Source organism: Globicephala melas, chromosome 14 (assembly GCF_963455315.2).
Source record: "Globicephala melas chromosome 14, mGloMel1.2, whole genome shotgun sequence".
Taxonomy (NCBI): Eukaryota; Metazoa; Chordata; class Mammalia; order Artiodactyla; family Delphinidae; genus Globicephala; species Globicephala melas.
The window spans coordinates 20677048-20697417 of record NC_083327.1 but is presented as its reverse complement, the minus strand read 5'-3'; the positions used below and the strand labels follow the sequence as shown (position 1 = coordinate 20697417).

The following is a 20370-nucleotide window of genomic DNA, read 5'->3' as shown; positions in this document are numbered from 1 at the left end:
GGGGGACTTCTTCATTCTCCATTTCAGAATTGTTCTTGGCTCACCTCACTTTTGTGATTACAAAAATATAAACTCTGCAGCTTTCCACTTCTCTTTTGTCTCTCCAGGAGGTCATGGTGACCTGTACACGTTACTCCTGAATTCTGACTTGGCATATTTTTGCTGGCTAGTTCTGATATTTTTCCATCTTCCTATAAAAGTTCCTCCTCTGATTCTTCCTGCCCATGCAGCACAGTATCAGGATTTACTCCCTGTAATTGGGGAATGTGTTGTGTTTCCATTGGGGAGGCCCTCAGATTCTGCCCTAGAAGCTTCACTTGTGCTGGAAATCACTTCTCTTTTCCTCATTCTTTCCCGCAGTTCTGTAGCATCTCTCAGTCATAGATGAAAAAAATAATGGAATTCATTCAGTGTTTTCTCTCCAGATTTGGGTATTAATGAGAATAGTTAATTCAGCTTAGGAGCCTTGCCAAACAGGGCTGCCCCATTTCTTCTCAGAGTCTGGTGAATCTTTGCTTGGTTACCACTTTTGAAGTTTGTAACTTTGGGCTATGCCTATCATGTGTATTTTTTGCTGGAGAACCAACCAGCCTGTGACCTACCTTCCTTTCTTTCTCCTCTCCGTTCTTCCTTCCTTTTCATTTTAATTTGATAATGGGTAGGAAATGAGAGATTATGTAAAGAAGACTTCTTTCTACTACTTAATTCCAAAGTCTTTTTGGGTTTTGTTTTTAATTGTGGGAAAATACACATAACATAAAACTTAACATCTTTTTTTATGGTTTGTTGTCTTATTGAAGTATAGTTGATTTATGATCTGTTAATTTCTGCTATACAGCAAAGTGATTCATTTATACATATATATACTTTTTCTATATTTTCCATTATGGTTTGTCACAGGATACTGAATATAGTTCCCTGTGCTGTACAGTAGGACTTTGTTTATCCATTCCATATATAATAGCTTACATCTGCTAACCCCAGCCTCCCACTCCATCCCTCCCCAAACCTCTCCCCCTTGGCAACCACAACTCTGTTCTCTATGTGTGTGAGTCTGTTTCTGTTTTGTAGATAGGTTCATTTTTGTCATGTTTTTAGATTCTTCGTATAAGTGATATCATATGGTATTTGTCTTTCTCTTTCTGACTTACTCACTTAGTATGATAATCTCTAGTTGCATCCATGTTGCTGCAAATTGCATTATTTCGTTCTTTTTAATGCCTGAATGGTATCCCCTTGAATATATGTAACATCTTTGTCTGTTGATCTGTCGATGGACATTTAGGTTGCTTCCATGTCTTGGCTACTGTGATTAGTGCTGCAGTGAACATTGGGATGCATGTATCTTTTCAAATTAGGGTTTTCATCTTTTCCGGATCTATGCCCAGGAGGGGGATTGCTGGATCATATGTTAGTTCTATTTTTAGTTTTCTGAGGAACCTCCACACTGTTCTTTTTTTTTTTCGGTACGCGGGCCTCTCACTGTTGTGGCCTCTCCCATTGCGGAGCACAGGCTCCGGACGCGCAGGCTCAGCGGCCATGGCTCACGGGCCCAGCTGCTCCACGGCATGTGGGATCTTCCCGGACCGGGGCACGAACCCGTGTCCCCTGCATCGGCAGGCGGACTCCCAACCACTGCGCCACCAGGGAAGCCCCACACTGTTCTTCATAGTGGCTGTACCAACTTACATTCCCACCAACAGTGTAGGAAGCTTCCCTTTTCTTCACATCCTCTCCAGGATTTATTTGTGGAGTTTTTAATGATAGCCATTCTGACCAGTGTGAGATGATACCTCATTTTATTTTTGATTTGCGTTTCTCTAATATAAAGTTTACCATCTTAACCATTTTAAAATGTACAGTTCAGTGGCGTTAAGTACATTCACATTGTTATGCAACCATCACCACCAACCATCTCCAGAATATTTTCATCTTGCCAAACTGAAACTGTCCTTATTAAACAGTTACTCCCCCTTCCTCCTTTCTCCCCAGTCCCTTTCTTCTTGGTTTTTTAAATTTACATCATATAAGAATGTTTCTGTGCCTTTGTAAAATTACTATTGAAGGTATTTTCTATTTTGGTCTTCACATCTTCATGTGTATATAACTTGGTCTTAGAATTTACTTTTAGGAAAACTTTGTTCCTACTGACTTGCTTTATCTCTTACGAGGTAAAAAGTGCTGTGTAGATTCCCTTTGCACCTTGGTTGCCAAGAAGCCTGATTATCTTTAGCTTGAGTTTGCTGGCACAATTTCATACCTCCATTTTATTTTTATGGTTTAAACCCCCTCAGAGCTCTTTTGGAGCAAATGAGGTATGGTAGAAGAAATAAACTTTAAGTAGTGTTTAGTTTGTATCAGAGAATTTTTTGTGTTGGTCCTAGGTAATATTTTTACATTCCAAAGTTCACAACTTATTTGTGAGATAAAGATTAAAAAATTGGCCTTTGTTGAAAAAATGTACAATGTGGGCTTCCCTGGTGGCGCAGTGGTTGAGAGTCCGCCTGCCGATGCAGGGAACGCGGGTTCGTGCCCCGGTCCGGGAAGATCCCACATGTCGCGGAGCGGCTGGGCCCGTGAGCCATGGCCGCTGAGCCTGCGCGTCCGGAGCCTGTGCTCCGCAACGGGAGAGGCCACAACAGTGAGAGGCCCGCGTACAGCAAAAAAAAAAAAAAAAAAAAAAAAGCACAATGTAAGAGGTGTGAGTTGTCAGTTTCAGCTTTATTCAGGGACCTTACTGATGACTATATCCTGGGAGACAGCCACTCAGTAGCTCTGAGTAAACCCCGAAGAGGTAGGGGGAGAAGCCGGTTTAATCATGATTGTTGGTTGGGGAATATGTGCAGTCAGGCTTACATCTCAGTAAAAGATGACAGCTAGTCACAGGGAACAGATATCTCTGTTAATGATTTTGGTGCTTTTCTAGATATGGGAAGGTGCAAGAATCTGGTTATTAAAATTCTTCCTGAGATATACATAGAACTATCTAAGGGGCCTGTTTTTCCACAGTACAGTGTGCCTCATCCTGTTTTTTGCCCTGAACTCCTCTCAGGGTTCATTATCGGTCAGAAACTGCAGTGGCTAATGACTTAATATCCATGTATAACTGGATGGTGAATGACGTTCCTTTTTTTTTTTTTTTTTTTCCAGCAGAGTTTAGTTATATCTAAGATAGGCAGAAGGTCTTATAGGAGAAGGTTATGGGTAAGTTTGAAAGACATTATGTCCAAAATGCGGGATCTTATTTCCCTGACCAGGGATTGAACCCAGGCCCCCTGCAATGGAAATGCAGAGTCTTAACCACTGGACCGCCAGGGAAGTCTCCCAAAATAAAACCTTTTAAAGGAAGAAGGAAATAATATTTATTACATGCTTATTATGTGACACAATTTTGTTAGTCCTCACAAGAGCCCTAGTTTATTATTAATAGATTTATTATCCCCACTTTTCAGATGTGAAAACTTAAGCTTGTTGATGTAAAATGACTTTCCCAAGGGCTCATAGATAGTAAAAGTGGAACTGGAATTTGAATTTTTTAAAGAGAAATTATAATAGAATCTTTATTACTGATGTATCTGTTTTGGCAGGAACATTTTGTAATATAAACATGAACAGTTACAGCCTTTATTCTGTAAGTGCTTTGGAAGTATTTATCCATTTCTGGGAAAGTATCTTAAGGAAAAAAAGCCTTTTTTTTGTAAAGGATACAGTAATTCAGTTCCTAAAGGCTAGAATTTAAAAATAAAGACTGTACTCTGAGATTTAAAAAATCAACATATACTTGATCAGCAGAAATATACAGAGTATCTTAAAGGTAAATGACAGCTCCTGGTCTGCAAGTTTTGACCTTTTTTTTACGTTAATGAAATTCAGCAAACGATTTCTTTTGATAATAGGATAAATATTATTACTAATAATGGAGATAGTGACTTTAGTTTTATTCCTTCCCTTCTGAACACTTACCCCTCTGAGGAAGATTAAGATTGCTTCTTCTTACATTCTTTACTTTTCCTATTTACCCCATTACTCCCTTTCCCTTCTCTCTCACCAGCCATGACTTGTCCATTGCAGAGGCTGAGTAAGGATTGAGGAAGTGGGCAAGAAAGATGAAGACAGTTTTAAATTCATTATGGCTGTACTGCTATTTTCACTGTTTCGTTTTCATGCATTTTTTGTTGAAAGGGTATCGATATGACATAGGGGTTGAAGGTAGGTTCTGGTTATAGATAGCTTGTGTTTACATCCCAGCTTTTCCACCTAAGCAAGTTACATAAATTCTCTGTACTTCAGTTTCATCATTCATGAAATGAAGGCTATAATAGTATGAAAGTCATAGGATTGTTTCAAAGAAAAATTAGGCATAATTTGAGTTCCTGATGAAGGCAGTAGTTCACAACTATGACTGTGCATTACAGTCATTCAGTGAGCTTTTCAAAAATACGAGTAGGGACTTCCCTGGTGGTGCAGTGGTTAAGAATCCGCTTGCCAATTCAGGGGACACAGGTTCGAGCCCTGGTCCGGGAAGATCCCACATGCTGAGGAGCAGCTAAGCCTGAGAGTCACAACTACTGAGCCTGGGCTCTAGAGTCTGTGAGCCACAACTACTGAGCCCGCATGCCACAACTGCTGAAGCCCGCGTGCCTAGAGCCCATGCTCCACAACAAAGAGAAGTCACCTCAATGAGAAGCCCGCGCACCAAGGAGTAGCCCCTGGTCACTGCAACTAGAGAAAGCCTGCGCACAGCAACGAAGACCCAACGCAGCCATAAATAAATAAATAAACAAACAAGTGAATAAACTTTTGATAGAGGCTGGGGGTCAGATTTTCCCCCCATTTTGTATTTGTTTACTTGTTTATTTAAATAGCATGAGATTTTTGTTTCTTTTATTCACTGCTGTGTCCCCAACTCCTAAAACAGTGCCTAACACAAAAAGATTTTATGAATGAATTAAAAAGAAAATTATCTTTGGTCCCAGCAGTTCATCCCTTCTCTTTTTTTAAAAAAATAAACAAATAATAAATAAAAAGTTTTAAAAATTTATAAATATAAAATTCATCCTTTTTAGTAAACAGTTCTATTTGCCAATTTATGGTCAAACTTTCTCATCTTCAACCCCTGGCAACCACTGATCTAATCTTTATCCTTACAGTTTTGGGTTTTCCGGAATGTCAAATAAACTGAATCATACATTATATAGCCTTTTGAGTCTGGCTTTTATCACATTGCGTAGTGCATTTGTAGCTCATTTGTGTTGTGTCTCAATATGTTTTTTCAGTTGTTGAGTAGCATTCTATTGAATCTGGAACAAATATATTAACAATCTTGTGCTGTTTGTTCTTTTTGATTTTTAGCTTTCAAGAGTGTTGGATCTTCCTCCAGAATACTTGATCAAGTCAATATCTGCAGTTCCAATTTCCAGAAAAGAGTTAAGTATAATATATTTGTAATGATCTAGAATGTTGCTGGCTTTGTCAATATACGAAAAAAGTTACTCTTCAATTTACAAAATAGTCTTTGAAATTAACCTTAATATATGATTTAACCTATTATTCCCATGGATTTAAATAATAAAATTAAAATCTGTATTTTACATACTGACATGGCAGATTATATTAGTATTCTCATGTTTTGATGTTTATTCTAATAACTATAATTATGGCAGTCTTTAAGAAAAATTTGGAATGAGGTTCGAATTTAATTCTGTAACAGCAAATAAAAGAACTAAGGTTGTAGTTAGACTGTAGTTAGAAAATCAGTTTTTAAAGGGATCTTAGAGATTTTACACCTATCTAATACTTGAATACTATTTTGCCATATTTACCTGCTAGATATTTTTTTGCAGGTTTTGGTTTTTTTGCTTGTTTCCATTCGAGGCCCCCCCAGTGATAGAGAATTACTGGTTAGGACTACATACAACCTATAGTTGCTTCTTGGATTCAGAGAGATATCTCTTTTGTTTGGTCATTCTTATTGATACCTGTTTACGAGTTGGCTAGAAAACTTCAAAACTTGGATAAAATACCCTCTCAGTTAATTAATAATGACAAGAAATTAGCTACATAGTAGGCATTTAAGCCCTAAGCTTAAATTATCATTATTCCATTATGATATAATGATACCATTATGTCCTTGTATTTTGTCCCCTTAACTTTGTCAGGATTTTAAGATTGAGTAGAATGAATGTTCTTTTTCCCAGAATAGGACAAAGGGATAAGTGGAGAAGAGAAAGGCTACGTATGGCCTTGTAAAAGAGAGCATCTTTAAAATGGCCTGCTACAACTTCATCTATACTGAGTTCCAAGAACAGAGGCAACCACTCACCAAAAGATGGGCCATATAATTATATGTAAATTGATGTAATGTTGCAAACCAGTTACCTATTTCATAAAATCTGTAAAGGACATTTTGCATAATAATGGGAATGTCTCAGTTTTTATTTTATGTTTCAAAGACCTTTAATAAGCTGAACCGTATTGGCCCATCTTTTTGTCTTTTTTCTTAATTGAAGTAACATTGGCTTATAACATTATATAAATTTCATGTGCACAGCATTCTCTAAACAGTATAGCGTGCTCATCGCCAAAACTTCAGTTTCCATGTGTCATCATACAGTTGATCCCCTTCACCCATTTCACCCTCCCCCCCCGCCCCACCACCCCTTCCCCTCTGGTAACCACCACTCTCTCTCTGTAGCTGCATGTTTGGTTTGTTTACTTACTTTGTTTTTATTTCTTATACTCCACATATGAGTGAAATCATACGGTATTTGTCTTTCTTTGTCTGACTTATTTCATTTAGTGTAATACCCTCGAGGTCCATCCACATTGTCCCAGATGGCAAGATCTCATCTTTTTCTATGGCTGAGTAGTATTCCATTGTTTATATATATACCACATCTCCATTTTAAAAATTTTTTATTGGAGTACAGTTGATTTACAGTGTTGTGTTAGTTTCAGATGTACAGCAAAGTAAATCTGTTATACATAAACATATATCCCCTCTTTTTTAGATTCTTTTCCCATATAGGCCATTACAGAGTATTGAGTAGAGTTCCCTGTGCTATACAGTAGGTCCTTATTAGTTACCTATTTTATATATAGTAGTGTGTGTATGTCAATCCCAATCTTATCCCTCCCCCACCTTACCCCCTGGTAACCATAAGTTTGTTCTCTACATCTGTAACTCCGTTTCTGTTTTGTAGATAAGTTCATTTGTACCCTTTTTTTTTAGATTCCACATTATAAGCACTATCATACAATAGCTGTCTTTCTCTGACTTACTTTCACTTAGTATGATAATCTCTAGGTCCGTCCATGTTGCTGCAAATGATATTATTTCTTTTTTATGGCTAAGTAGTATTCCATTGTATATATGTACCACATCTTTATCTATTCATTTATGGACGCTTAGGTTGTTTCCATGTGTTGGCTATTGTAAATAATGCTGCAGTAAACATAGGGGTGCTTATATCTTTCCAAATTAGTGCTTTCATATTCTTTTGATAAATACCCAGAAGTAGGATAGCTTTATCATATGGTGGTTCTATTAACTTTTTGCGGAATCTCCATAGTGGCTGCACCAATTTACATTCCCACCAACAGTGTATGAGGGTTCCCTTTTCTCCACATCCTTGCCAACGCTTATTTCTCACCTTTTTGACAGTACCTATTCTGATGTGAGGGGATATCTCATTATTGGTTTGATTTTCGTTTTCCTAATAATTAGTGATGCTGAGCATCTTTCCATGCGCCTGTTGTCTTGGCCCCTCTTTTGAATAAGATTTTCTTTACCTGCTTGCAGTTCCTTTGGGTAGCTCTACTTTAACAATCTGAAATACCAGGACTTTGGTTTATAGAAAATAAATATTGGGGAGGACCTCAATTTTTCTAGGCTACCAGTCTAAAATTCTGCATATTAAATTTGTTTACAACAAAGGAAAACCCTAGCTTTGCCTTCATAAACCCAGTTATTCTTTAGGGTATTAAAACAAAGCCTAACTGTTCTTGTTTTTTGGGTTTTTTTTTTGGCTGTGTTGGGTCTTCATTGCTGCATGCAGGCTTTCTCTACTTGCAGTGAGCGGGGGCTACTCTTCGTTGCAGTGTGCAGACTTCTCATTGCAGTGGCTTCTCTTGTTGCAGAGCATGGGCTTTAGGCATGTGAGCTTCAGTAGTTGTGGCTCACGGGCTCTAGAGCCCAGGCTCAGTCGTTGTGGTGCCAGGGCTTAGTTGCTTCACGGCACGTGGGATCTTCCCTGGCCAGAGATCAAACCCATGTCCCCTGCATTGGCAGGTGGATTCTTAACCAACTGCACCACCAGGGAAGTCAAAAGGCTAACTGTTCTATATTTCTAACTTGATTCTAAAATGCTATAACATGCCAGGAGAATTAAGAAATTTTATTTTTGTTAATTTGGTTTATTTAATGTGATATGAATCCATTTGCTCATGTCTCCTAATTCAGTTATACAGTTTTTCCTTGAACAACATGGGTTTAAACTGCATGGGTCCAGTTATACGTGGATTTTTTCACCTAGCCTGAACTATGGTACTACATGATCCATGGTTGGTTGAACCGTGGATACAGAACTGTGGATTTGGAAGGCTGACTAAAATTACACTGGAATTTTCAACTGCTCGGATGGTCAGTGCCCCTAACTCTCCCCAGTTGTTTAAGGGTCAGCTGAATTTTTTTGTTTGTTTTTTGTCCACGACAGCAGAATCTTAGTTCCCTGACCAGGAATTGAACCCACACCCCCTGCAATGGACGTGCAGAGTCTTAGCCACTGGACTGCCAGGGAAGTCCCAGCTGTATTTTCAACTGTGGTGAAATTCCTGTTTAATACTGCTTGTAGTAGACAGAATTAGTAACTTTGTTACCAGCCAGTACTACTCAGATCTATGGATTTCAGACTGAAACCACAGCAACTTCTCAGAAGCAATAGGGAAGTAGCTATTGCTTTTTTTTTTTTTTCTTTTTTCTTTTTTCTTTTTTCTTTGTGGTACGCGAGCCTCTCACTGTTGTGGCCTCTCCTGTTGTGGAGCACAGGCTCCAGATGCACAGGCTCAGCGGCCATGGCTCACGGGCCTAGCCGCTCCGTGGCATGTGGGATCTTCCCGGACCGGGGCACGAACCCATGTCCCCTGCATCGGCAGGCGGACTCTCAACCACTGTGCCACCAGGGAAGCCCAGTAGCTATTGCTTTTTAAACTTATTTTTTTAATTATAAACGATATGAAAGTAGAGGGAATAGTTTAGTGAGCCCCTATGTGCCCATCACTCACGATCATTAGCATGTGGCCAGTTTTGTGTTGTCTACACCCCTACCCACTCTCCTTCTTCACAGTGGACTATTTTGACAGCTGCTTTTCATAGTCTAGAAGTTATGTCATTTTAAAGGGATTTTTTTAAATTAGTTTTTCTGTCATGAAAGCAAAACATAACTTTAAGGAAATTCAGGAAAATACAGAATAAGAAGAAAAAATCCCCAATACTCTTACTACATACAGTAAGACAACTGATGTTAGCAATTTGGTATCTCTTTTCTCTTAGAATATGTCTTTCAGCCTTAAAGTCATAGCTATAAAACAACTGTATGTATGATTTTGAACCCTTTCTCTTGGCATCATTTCTTTGAAACTACCACTTTTTAACAATGGCTTACTCTTAACACTGCCCTGTTGATGGACATTTAGATTGTTTCAGTTCTGACTTTTTACATAGTTCAGATTCAAGAATTGCCTCTCCAGGATGTGGAGAAAAGGGAACCCTCCTACACTGTTGGTAGGAATGTAAATTGGTAAAGCCACTATGGAAAACAGTATGGAGATTTATTTAAAAAAAAAAAAAAACACAAAAAACTCAATTCCACTCCTGGACATATATCCGGAAAAGACAAAAACTCTAATTCGAAAAGATACATGCCCCCCAATGTTCATAGCAGCACTGTTTGCAATAGCCAAGACATGGAGGCAACCGAAGTGTCCATCAGCAGAGGAATGGATAAAGAAGATGGTGTGTGTGTGTGTGCACGCACATGCATGCATAATAGAATATTACTCGGCCATAAAAAAGAATGAAATATTGCCATTTGCAGCAACATGGATGGACCTAGAGATTACCATAGTAAGTGAAGTAAGTCAGAGAAAGGCAAATATCAAATGATATCATTTATATGTGGAATCTAAAAAAAATGATACAAATGAACTTATTTACAAAACAGACAGACTCACAGACACAGAAAACAAGCTTATGATTACCAAAGGGGAAGCAGGGGAGGGAGGGATAAATTAGGAGTTTGGGATCAACAGATACACGCTACCATATATAAAATAGATAACAACAAGGACTTACTGTATAGCACAGGGAACTATATTCAATATCTTGTAATAACCTATAGTGGAAAAGAATCTGAAAAAGAATATATATATATATACACACACGTGTGTGTGTGTGTAACTGAATCACTTTGCTGCACACCTGCAACTAACACAATATTGTTAATCAACTATACAGTACTTCAATTTTAAAAAAATTACTTCACTAAATAGACAAAGCAGAAGTTTTTTGTGGGTGTATAATTAAAATCTCCCAAAAGGGAAAACTGGGATCAAGTCTGGTTGATTACCCTTACCTCACTGAAGCATTTACTTCTCTATGGGTCCTTTCATACTAGCAAATAACCCAGCACAGAATTTGTTTTTTAAATATTCTTAGTTTAATAAATTGGTGTTAATCATTATTATTGGCCTAAAAGGATGATTTTTAAAATTTGTCCTTATACCAATGAACTACTTGAAAATATTTGATTTTATTGAGAATTTTTAAATTGAATTAGTTTATTATTTATGTCTCAAATAAAATTTTGGATACTTTGTACTATTAACTTTTTAAACCATCTATAGAAAATTGTGTGACCTGTTTGGGTTTTCCTGGATGTTTGAGAGCCATTCTGTAGGTTTATGGTCATATTAAACCTTTTATAAAGTATCCCACCAGGGAAGTGTATTCAATATCCTGAGATAAACCATAGTGGAAAAGAATATCAGAAAGAATGTATGTATATATGTATGTATGTGTAACTAAATCACTTTGCTGTACAGCAGAAATTAACACAACATTGTAAATCAACTGTACTTCAATTTAAAAAAAAGAAAGCATCTTAGCTATGTGTCAAATCATTATTTAGTCTTTGGTACATTCAAATCTTTATTTTCAATTAATACTGCTGTTATAGCTCTTATTTTAACTTTATATGGTTTTTATTTTTTTAATCGTTCTGTTATTCCCATTTTGTTAGGCTAATGTCTTCAGTTTCCCACATTATTGGCACAAATACTTGACTAATTATCAGAGTTCTGTGGTAAGAATATATTCAAACCTTATATGAGTTTCCACAATTAAAGTTAATCTTTAGAAAATTGAATTGTTACGTAATCATTAGAGAATAGTCTTAGAAAAGAAACAGAATGGTTTGCCAACCAATCCAGTAAGTGAAGAACTACAGACAGAATAATTCCCCATGGCTTGGTACTGTATTAACATTTTTATTTAACATCAGAACTAGCATTATTTTACCAGAACTTAAGTAGGTTCCATTATCATCACCATTTTACTGTGCTACAAAAGAAATTAAGCAACAAGCCCAAGAGCACACAGACACTGATTAATAGTTGAATTTGGGTCTTCGGTTACACCTCAAATGTCGGTAGATGAGTTCGGGTTGATAAGTGTAATCCACGCTAGGCTGCTGGATAATGGATTAAGGCGCAGGAGAATCCTTCCCCCCACCCCCCCAGTTTTATTGAGATATAACTGACATACAGCACTGTATGAGTTTAAGGTGTGCAGCATGGTGATTTGGCATACATATTGTCATGGAATGATGACCACAGTAAGTTTAGTGAACATCCATCATCTCCTATGGACAACATTAAAGAAATAGAGAAAAAACTTTTTTTCCTTGTGATAAAAACTCTCAGGATTTACTCTCTTAACATACAAGTGTTAATTATCTTTGTCATGTTGTACATTATATCCCTAGTACTTATTTATCTTATAACTGGAAGTTTGTACCTTTTGACTACCTTCATCTAATTTCCCCTCCCCTTAACCCCCACCTGTGGTAGCCACAAATCTGATCTCTTTTTCTAGGAGTCTGTTAGTTTGTTTGCTTGTTTGTTTCTGAAGTATAATTGACCTACAACACTGTTCATATTCTACAACATAGTGATTTCTGTACATTTCAAAATGATCACATTAAGTCTAGTTGTCATTGGTCACCATGCAAGGGCATTGCATAATTATTGACTGTATTCCCCACACTGTACATTTCATACCTGTGACTCATTTATTTTGTAACTGAAAGTTTGTACCTTTTAATCTTCCTCATTCTCTCTTCCCCCTACACCCTTCCCCTCTGGCAACCACCTGTTTGTTCTCTGTATGTATGATTCTGTTTGGTTATGTTTGTTCATCTGTTTTGTTTTTTAGAGTCTGCAATTAAGTGAAATCATATAGTATTTGTCTTTCTCTTCCTGACTTATTTCATTTAGTAGAGTACCATCTAGGTCCATCCATGTTGCTGCAAATGGCAAGACTGCATTCTTTTTATGGCTGAATAATATTCCAGTGTGTGTGTGTGTGTGTGTGTGTGTGTGTGTGTGTGTGTGTGTGTGTGTGTGTGTGTGTGTGTGTGCGCACACACACACATACTACATCTTCTTTATTTGCTCATGTATTGATGGGCACTGAGGTTCCTTCCATAACTTGGCTATAGTAAATAATGCTGCAGTGAACATAGGGGTATACGTATCTTTTCAAATTAGTGTTTTCATTTTCTTTGGATAATACCCAGACTTGGAATTCATAGGCTGTATGGTAGCTTAGTTTTAATTTTTTGAGGAATCTCCATACTATTTTACATAGTAGCAGCACCAATTTACATTCCCAACAACAGTGCATGAGGGTTCCGTTTTCTCCACATCCTTCCCAACACTTATTATTTGTTGTCTTTTTGATAATAGCAATTCTGACAGGTAGGAATGATACCTCATTGTGATTTTGATCTGCATTTGCCTGAGGGTTAGTGATGTTGAGCAACTTTTCATGTGCCTGTTGGCCATCTGTATGTCTTCTTTGGAAAAATGTCAACCCTGGAACCCTGCCCATTTTTTAATTGGGTTTTTTGTTTATTTGATATTGAGTTGTATGAGTTCTTTGTATATTTTGGATATTGACCCCTTGTTGGATATACTGTTTGCAAATATCTTCTCCCATTCAGTAGGTGATTTGCATTTTGGTGATAGTTTCCTTTGCTGTGCAATAGCTTTTTAGATTGATTAGGTCCCATTGGTTTATTTTTGCTTTGCTTCCCTTGCCTGAGGAGACATATGCAAAAAAAAATATTAAGACCAGTGTCAAAGAATGTACTGCCTGGGCTTCCCTGGTGGCGCAGTGGTTGAGAGTCCGCCTGCTGATGCAGGGGACACAGGTTTGTGCCCCGGTCCGGGAGGATCCCACATGCCGCGGAGCGGCTGGGCCCGTGAGCCATGGCCGCTGAGCCTGCGTGTCCGGAGGCTGTGCTCCACAGCGGGAGAGGCCCCAACAGTGAGAGGCCCGCGTACTGCAAAAAAAAAAAAAAAAGAATGTACTGCCTATGTTTTCCTCTACAAGTTTTATTGTTTCAGGTCTTACATTTAAATCTTTAATCCATTTTGAATTTCTTTTTTGTGCATGGTGTGAGAGAGTAGTCCATTTTGATTCTCTTGCATGTAAATGTCCAGTTTCCCAGCACCATTTATTGAAGAGGCTGTCTTTTCTCGATTGTATATTCTTCCTCCTTTGTTGTAGATGAGTTGCCCATATAAATGTTGGTTTATTTCTGGGCTCTCTATTCTGTTCCATTGATCTATATGTCTGTTTTTTTGTTTGTTTTTTATTTATTTATTTTTGGCTGTGTTGGGTCTTTGTTGCTGTGTGCGGGCTTTCTCTGGTTGCGGTGAGCGGTGGCTACTCTTCGTTGCGGTGTGAGGGCTTCTCATTGCGGTGGCTTCTCTTGTTGCGGAGCATGGGCTCTAGGCACATGGGCTTCAGTAGTTGTGGCTCGTGGGCTCTAGAGCACAGGCTCAGTAGTTGTGGTGCACGGGCTTAGTTGCTCTGCAGCATGTGGATCTTCCCAGACCAGGACTCAAACCTGTATCCCCTGCATTGGCAGGCGGATTCTTAACCACTGCGCCACCAGGGGAGTCCCTATATGTCTGTTTTTGTGCCAGTACTATACTGTTTTGATTACTGTAGATTTGTAGCATAGTTTGAAATCAGGGAGTGTTATACTTCAGCTTGTTGTTCTTAAGATTATTTTGGCTATTCTGGGTCTTTTGTGTTTCCATACAAGTTTTGGAATTATTCTTTTTCTATGGAAAATGCCATTGATATTTTGATAAGGATTGCATTGAATCTGTAGATTGCCTTGGGTAGTATGGTCATTTTAACAATATTCTTCCATCCCGTTAACATTTCTTTTAAAGCTGGTTTCATGGTGCTGAACTCTTAGCTTTTGCTTGTCTGTAAAACTTTTGATCTCTCCTTCAAATCTGAATGAAAGCCTTGTTAGATACAGTATTCTTGGTTGTAGGGTTTTTTTTTTCCCTTTTGTTGCTGTAAATATATCATCCACTCCCTTCTTTTCAGCCCACAGAGTAGTAATTTCCACTGCTCTTCCAATTCACTGATCCATCCTCTGTATCATCTAGTCTACTATTAATTTCTTGTAGTGTATTTTTATTTCAGTTGTTGTATGCTTTAGCTCTGTTTGATTCTACTTTATATCTTCTATTTGTTTAAAACTTCTCCCTCTGTTCATCCATTTTCCCAAGCATCTTTGTGATCATTACCTTAAACTCTTTATTGGGTAGATTGCTTATCTCCACTTCACCCAGTTCTTCTTCTGGGGTTTTATCTTGTTCCTTCATTTGGAATGTATTTCTCTGAGACCTCATTTTGTCTAATTCTGGTTTTATTTCTATGTATTTGGTAGGTTGGTTACATTTCCTATTCTAGACAAGTGATCCTATGTAGAAAACTTCATATGGGTCCTAGCAGCACGCTCCCCTCTGGTCACTAGAGTCATGCTTTAGAGGTGTCCCCTATGTGGGCTTTTTGGGTCTCTCTATTGTGGCAGGCTGACTACTGTGGGCATGCAAGTAGGCCTGGCTCTTTTGTGGGTAGGACAGTGGATTGCCAGGCCCTGCCTTGTGTGAAGGCTGCCAGTCACTGGTAGGTGGGGCCAGATCCTGGTGCAGTGGAGCTCATGGCCAGGGGAGTCCAGGTCCTGGTGCCAGCCAATAGATGGCTGGGGCCTGGTCACCAGGCAACTGGCTATAGAGCCCCAGTGGGTCCTAGGGCTAGTGCTGACCCATTGGTGGGCAGAGCCAGGTTCTGGCATCTGTAGCTGCAAGGCCCTAGTGGTCCCAGTGTTGGTGTCAGCCCACTAGGGCTGGGCCAAGGCCCAGTAGGTTCCAGGGCTAGTGCCTGCTCACTGGTAGGAGGGCCAAGTCCCAGGGCAGCTGGTGGGGCTGTGTCCCTGCCCAGCTGGCTGCTTGGCCTGATGCGTCCAATTATTGGTGCTGACAGGCTGGTCAGGAGGGCTGGGTCCTGGTGTGGCTGGCTGTGTTGCCAGGGGAGTCCAGGGCCTGGTGCAGGCCAGCAGGTGGGGCAGGGCTGGGTCAGAAGGCGACTGGCTACAGAGCTGCAGGGGGTCCTGGGGCTAATGCTGGCCCTCTGGTGGGGAGCTAAGTCCTGGGGTGGCTGGCTGCAGGGGCTCAGAGTCCCAGAGCTAGTGTTAGCTTGCTGACGGATAGGGCCATTGGTGTTGGGTGGTCCCGGGGCTGGTGGTGGCCTCCTGGTGGGCAGGGTCGATTCTTGACAGGGCTGGTGATGGCCCACTGGTGAGTGTGGTCATATCCTGACATGGCTGGCTGAGGTGCCCAAGCTATCCTGGAGGTGATGTCAGCGTTCTGTTGGGTGGGGATGTGTCCCAGTGGGTCCAGAGTCTAATGCTGGCCCACTAGTGGGCAAAGCTGTGTCTCTTGCTGCAGGGCCTAGGGAGTCGCAGGGCTGGTGTCCACCCCACTGGGTAAAGAGGGTCCTATGACCACCTCTGGCAGCTTGGGGGTCCCTGGGCTAGTGTCAGCCCACTGGTAGGTGGGGCCAAGTCCCTGGCCTGGGGTATCCCAGAGGTGGTGAGGACTGGCTGGTGCATGAAGCTGGGTCCCAGCACTAATAAGCTAGAGGGAGGGTTTCAAAATGGCACGTACCAGCACCAGTGTCCTGACGGGGTGAGCTCCCTAAATTGGCTGCTGTCAGCATCTCTGTCCCCAGGGTGAGCTCCATTTGCCTCCTGCTCTTTGGGAGGCTCTCCAAGATCTGCAGGTGGGTCTCACGCATGCTCCTTTCGAGTTATGCTTTTGCCCTGGTCTTAGAGCTTGTGAAATTTTGTGTGCACCCTTTAATAGTGGAGTTTATATTTCCCACAGTCCTCTGGCTCTCCTGAAAGTAAGCCCCACCGGCTTTCAAAACCAAAATGCTGCAGGCTCATCTTCCCAGTGTAGACCCCCAGGCTGGGGAGCCCAGTATGGGGCTTTGCTCCTTGGAGAAAACCTCTGTAATTGTAATTATCCTCCTATTTGTGGGTTTTGACTCTCCCACATCTCTGCCCCTTACTGTTTCATTGTGGTTCCTTCCTTAGTGGTAGGAGATAGTTTCTCCTAGTCTTCAGGTGGATTTCATGGATAGTTGCTCTGTAAATCGCTGCAATTTTGGTGTGCATGTGGAAGGAAGGAAGCTCGGGGTCTTCGATTCTGCCGCCCTGGTCACTTCTCAAGGCTCAGGAAAATTCTTAATGGTCATTATTGACTAGATTCTTTAATGTGATCAGAAGCCACACAGAATTTTTTAGTCATGTGCCTGAATTTCAAGAGTGGTAAGAAGGAAGTGATTTGTGCTCCTCTATTTTGCATTACAGATGGGCTAGCCAGATAATGGTTCAACCCACTTATCCTGCCCATAAAGTCTCATTCTCTAGTTCATTATTAAACATCAGAGGATGTTCAGTGTTGGTAATTATGTGGATGTTTGTATATTAATTAAAATTATTTTTACACCTAGAAGATTTCAAACTACAGAAAATTTGTAGCGAATAATGTAATGAACACTCATGCTCACTTTCGAATACGTCAGGTCTTAATTTTTTTCCAAATTTTTGTTTTCAGAAATCAAACATTATAGATACCATTGAAGCCACCTGTATATACTTCTTTGATTCCACTCCCTACCATCCTTTCCTAGGGATAACTGCTCTTCTGAAGCAAACGATTGTTTTCACTAATTGGTTGCTTTGTGTTTCTTGGTTTCTTTGTTTTTGCATTGTTTCATCACCAGCCCAATGAAAAGAACAGCACTGTCTGCCTCCTTAAGGAACGACTCAGTGTTAAGAAGAATATTCTTCCTCTCACGTTGAAACTCAGATTACAACATTTTTTAAAAATTGTGCTTTGGTCATTTGAAGGTCAGTGAAGGGACTTGAATGAAGGAAGCTTGTGGAATAGTGGAAGAAGATTTGTACTGATAGAAGCAATCAAGAGACTTGAGCGTTTTACTGAGTCTGCTTATTAGTTGCAGGAGGATTTTTAGGGGAGACGTTGAACTTGCCGGACATAATTTTTCACATCTATCAAATAAGGTGGTTGCTCTCCCTCTCCCACAGAGATATCATAAAGCTACAACTAGGTAAGGGAAGCGGAAGAGTTTTGTAAGGTGATGCAAGATAAAGTTCTAAATCAATACAAGGTGATGATATTTCTGATTGTTTTATATTTTGAAAGTGTAATTCCTTCTGATAAAATTGTGTCAATGTAGAGAACACAGAGTAATTAGTCTTTTTCATTTGTTTGTTTGTTACAGTAGTAATGTTTTTAAGGTAACAGCCTTCTCCTGTTTCAATGTCTGTCTTTAGAGAAGTAGCTGACTTTCAGCTTTCTGTGGATTCTCTATTGGAAAACAACAATGACCATTCAAGACCAGATATTCAACTTCAAACCGTGAGACTGGCAGAGAAGGTACTTTAGCACTATTATCTCTTTTTGACATTATAATAAATGTAGTATTTCAAAGAAAAAACTACTCTGCAAGCTATCTCTGCAGGCTATCTCAGCCATAATAATGAATTTAATAGCGTTTTTTCCCAAGGCACCTTGAAAAGTATAATTTAAATTTATTTTAGCTGCATACTATAAGGTTAGGATGGTTTTTGAAATCAGGTATAAAACATTCCTCTTGAGCTGACATTATTCAAGTTATTGATTAACTACTTACAGGAAGGCTGAAGTGTTAATTAAATTTACAGATTGAAGCTGGATGGACTTCTGAATTTAGGAGAACAAGCTTGATAAATTAGAGCAGTGGGTTGCAGTTTTAAAAATAAGTTTCTGGGAAGATGAACGTTAAAATATGAGAAGAAATGATTAGATGTAAATAGAATCATGATTGCAGAGAAGAAGTGGTTAGATGATTTAACAAACCTCTTTCATTTCTAATTTCTCTGATGCGTTCCGTATCTAAAAGAGGAATTGAAAGGATTGTGGTGAATGACCACATCTAAATTGTTAGCGTAATACCTTCAGAAAAGCAGGTTTGGGGGAAGTTTTTTTTTTTAAATAAGGTTATTACGTGTGACACAGAAGAGGGCATGGGCACACTGAAGAGTCCAAACAATGAAAGTCACTTTCATAGAAAAAAATGTTTAAAGAATGAATATGATAAAGGAGCTTTGGTAGCTAAGTAAATGTTTATTTGACCACAAAAATTACCCCAGATTTTTATCAGGAAGTATACCAGGAATAAAATTATCCTAATTACAAGATTTATTTCCTCCTTCTCCTGTGAGTTCTCAAAAATAAAGGCTAGTGGCTCCTCAGTGACAGCAGGAATTTCTTCATGCTTCTTGGGTGTCTCGGGTGCTTTGAACATCTAGTTGGTTAAAAATGTAAAGCGCATCCATTGAAGACCGAGCATTTAAATTATTTACATTTTATGTGTGTGTGTGAGTTGTTCTAGCGGATGCCCTGACAGAATGTCATGTTCTGTCACTCTCATGCAAGGCGGATGAAATAAAAAGAATTCATTGCATGTCAAGGTACCTAGGGTGGGGGTAAAGTGATGCTCCCTTTTTTCCACGTTAGAAAGAGAATTTGAAGTGAGAGAATGGGAAGGTGGAAGAGAGAGACTTCGAATACAGAGTAGCATTCTAGCCCGGAAAAGAAGAAAACGTGTAAATGCAAATAGAATGACAGAACTGGGGAGATGGGCTAAAGCCGAGGTCCAGACACAATGACTGTGAGAGAGGACCCACCTGCTGCCCTTGGGAGTCAATCTGATAGGATCAGAGCTACAAAGCTCATTAAGCCTATTTCATAACATGCCTGTTTTACTTGATTTGTTATCTTTTCAGCTAAAATGTGACGCAGTGGTGAGTGAAATCAGCACCGGTCCAGGGACTGTAAATTTCAAAATAAACAGAGAACTATTAACAAAGGTAAGAATGGGTTATATTGCAGCTGTTGCACCTTCACTCATTCCCTCTACTTCAGCTACAGTGGTTTCCCTCCAGTTCTTAAAACTTACCGTACCTCCTCTTGCCTTAGAATCTTTGCACATTCTGATCCCTCTGCCTGGAGTGCCACCCCAAGTTAAATCTGCTTATCCTACAGATCTTGAGGTTCCCTAGCAGTGCCTTTCTGACCCCTTCATTCATATACGCTCATAACACTGTATATGTCTCCTTTGCAAAACTTATTGTAGTTGCTATCTTACATCTTTTTTCTATAACTTTATTTTTTAATTAATTTTTTATTTATTCTTTTTTTTTTTTTTTCCTGGCTGTGCCGCGCAGCAAGCAGGATCTTAATTCCCTGACCAAGGATCAAACCTGTGCCCCCTGCAGTGGAAGTGCAGAACTCTAACCACTAGACCGCCAGGGAATTCCCAATTTGATTAATGCCTATTGCTCTTTAAACTCTAATTTCCATTAGGACTTATAGCATCTGTTTTTCTCACATCCCCGTTTCCTAGCACAGTGCCAGGCATGCAGTAGGTGCGAGATAACTATTGTTAAATGAATTAATGGACTCCATATTGAATACAAGAAAAGTACTGCTGGTTTCACTCTCTGGTAGCCTGTAATCTGTTGGAAGCATAAGATTTATATAAGAGAAACCATAAGACAGTTCTTTTAATAAAACAATAAATTTTTTTTTAAAAAGTGATATAATAAGCATAAGAAACATCAGATATGGTAAAATCTGGATGACCTGAAG

General features: G+C 39.5%; 1 protein-coding gene across 3 annotated transcripts in view; it reads left to right on the top strand.

Annotated features, from left to right (window-relative positions):
* RARS2 (arginyl-tRNA synthetase 2, mitochondrial) overlaps positions 1–20370 on the top strand; it is a 118043-nt gene that overhangs the window by 16922 nt on the left and 80751 nt on the right. For all 3 annotated transcript variants that reach the window (XM_060283882.1, XM_060283884.1, XM_030859465.2), the window contains exons 2-4: positions 5353–5426; positions 18012–18114; positions 19506–19589. In XM_060283882.1, coding sequence (XP_060139865.1) covers positions 5353–5426; positions 18012–18114; positions 19506–19589 — 261 coding nt within the window. The remainder of the gene's footprint in view (positions 1–5352; positions 5427–18011; positions 18115–19505; positions 19590–20370) is intronic.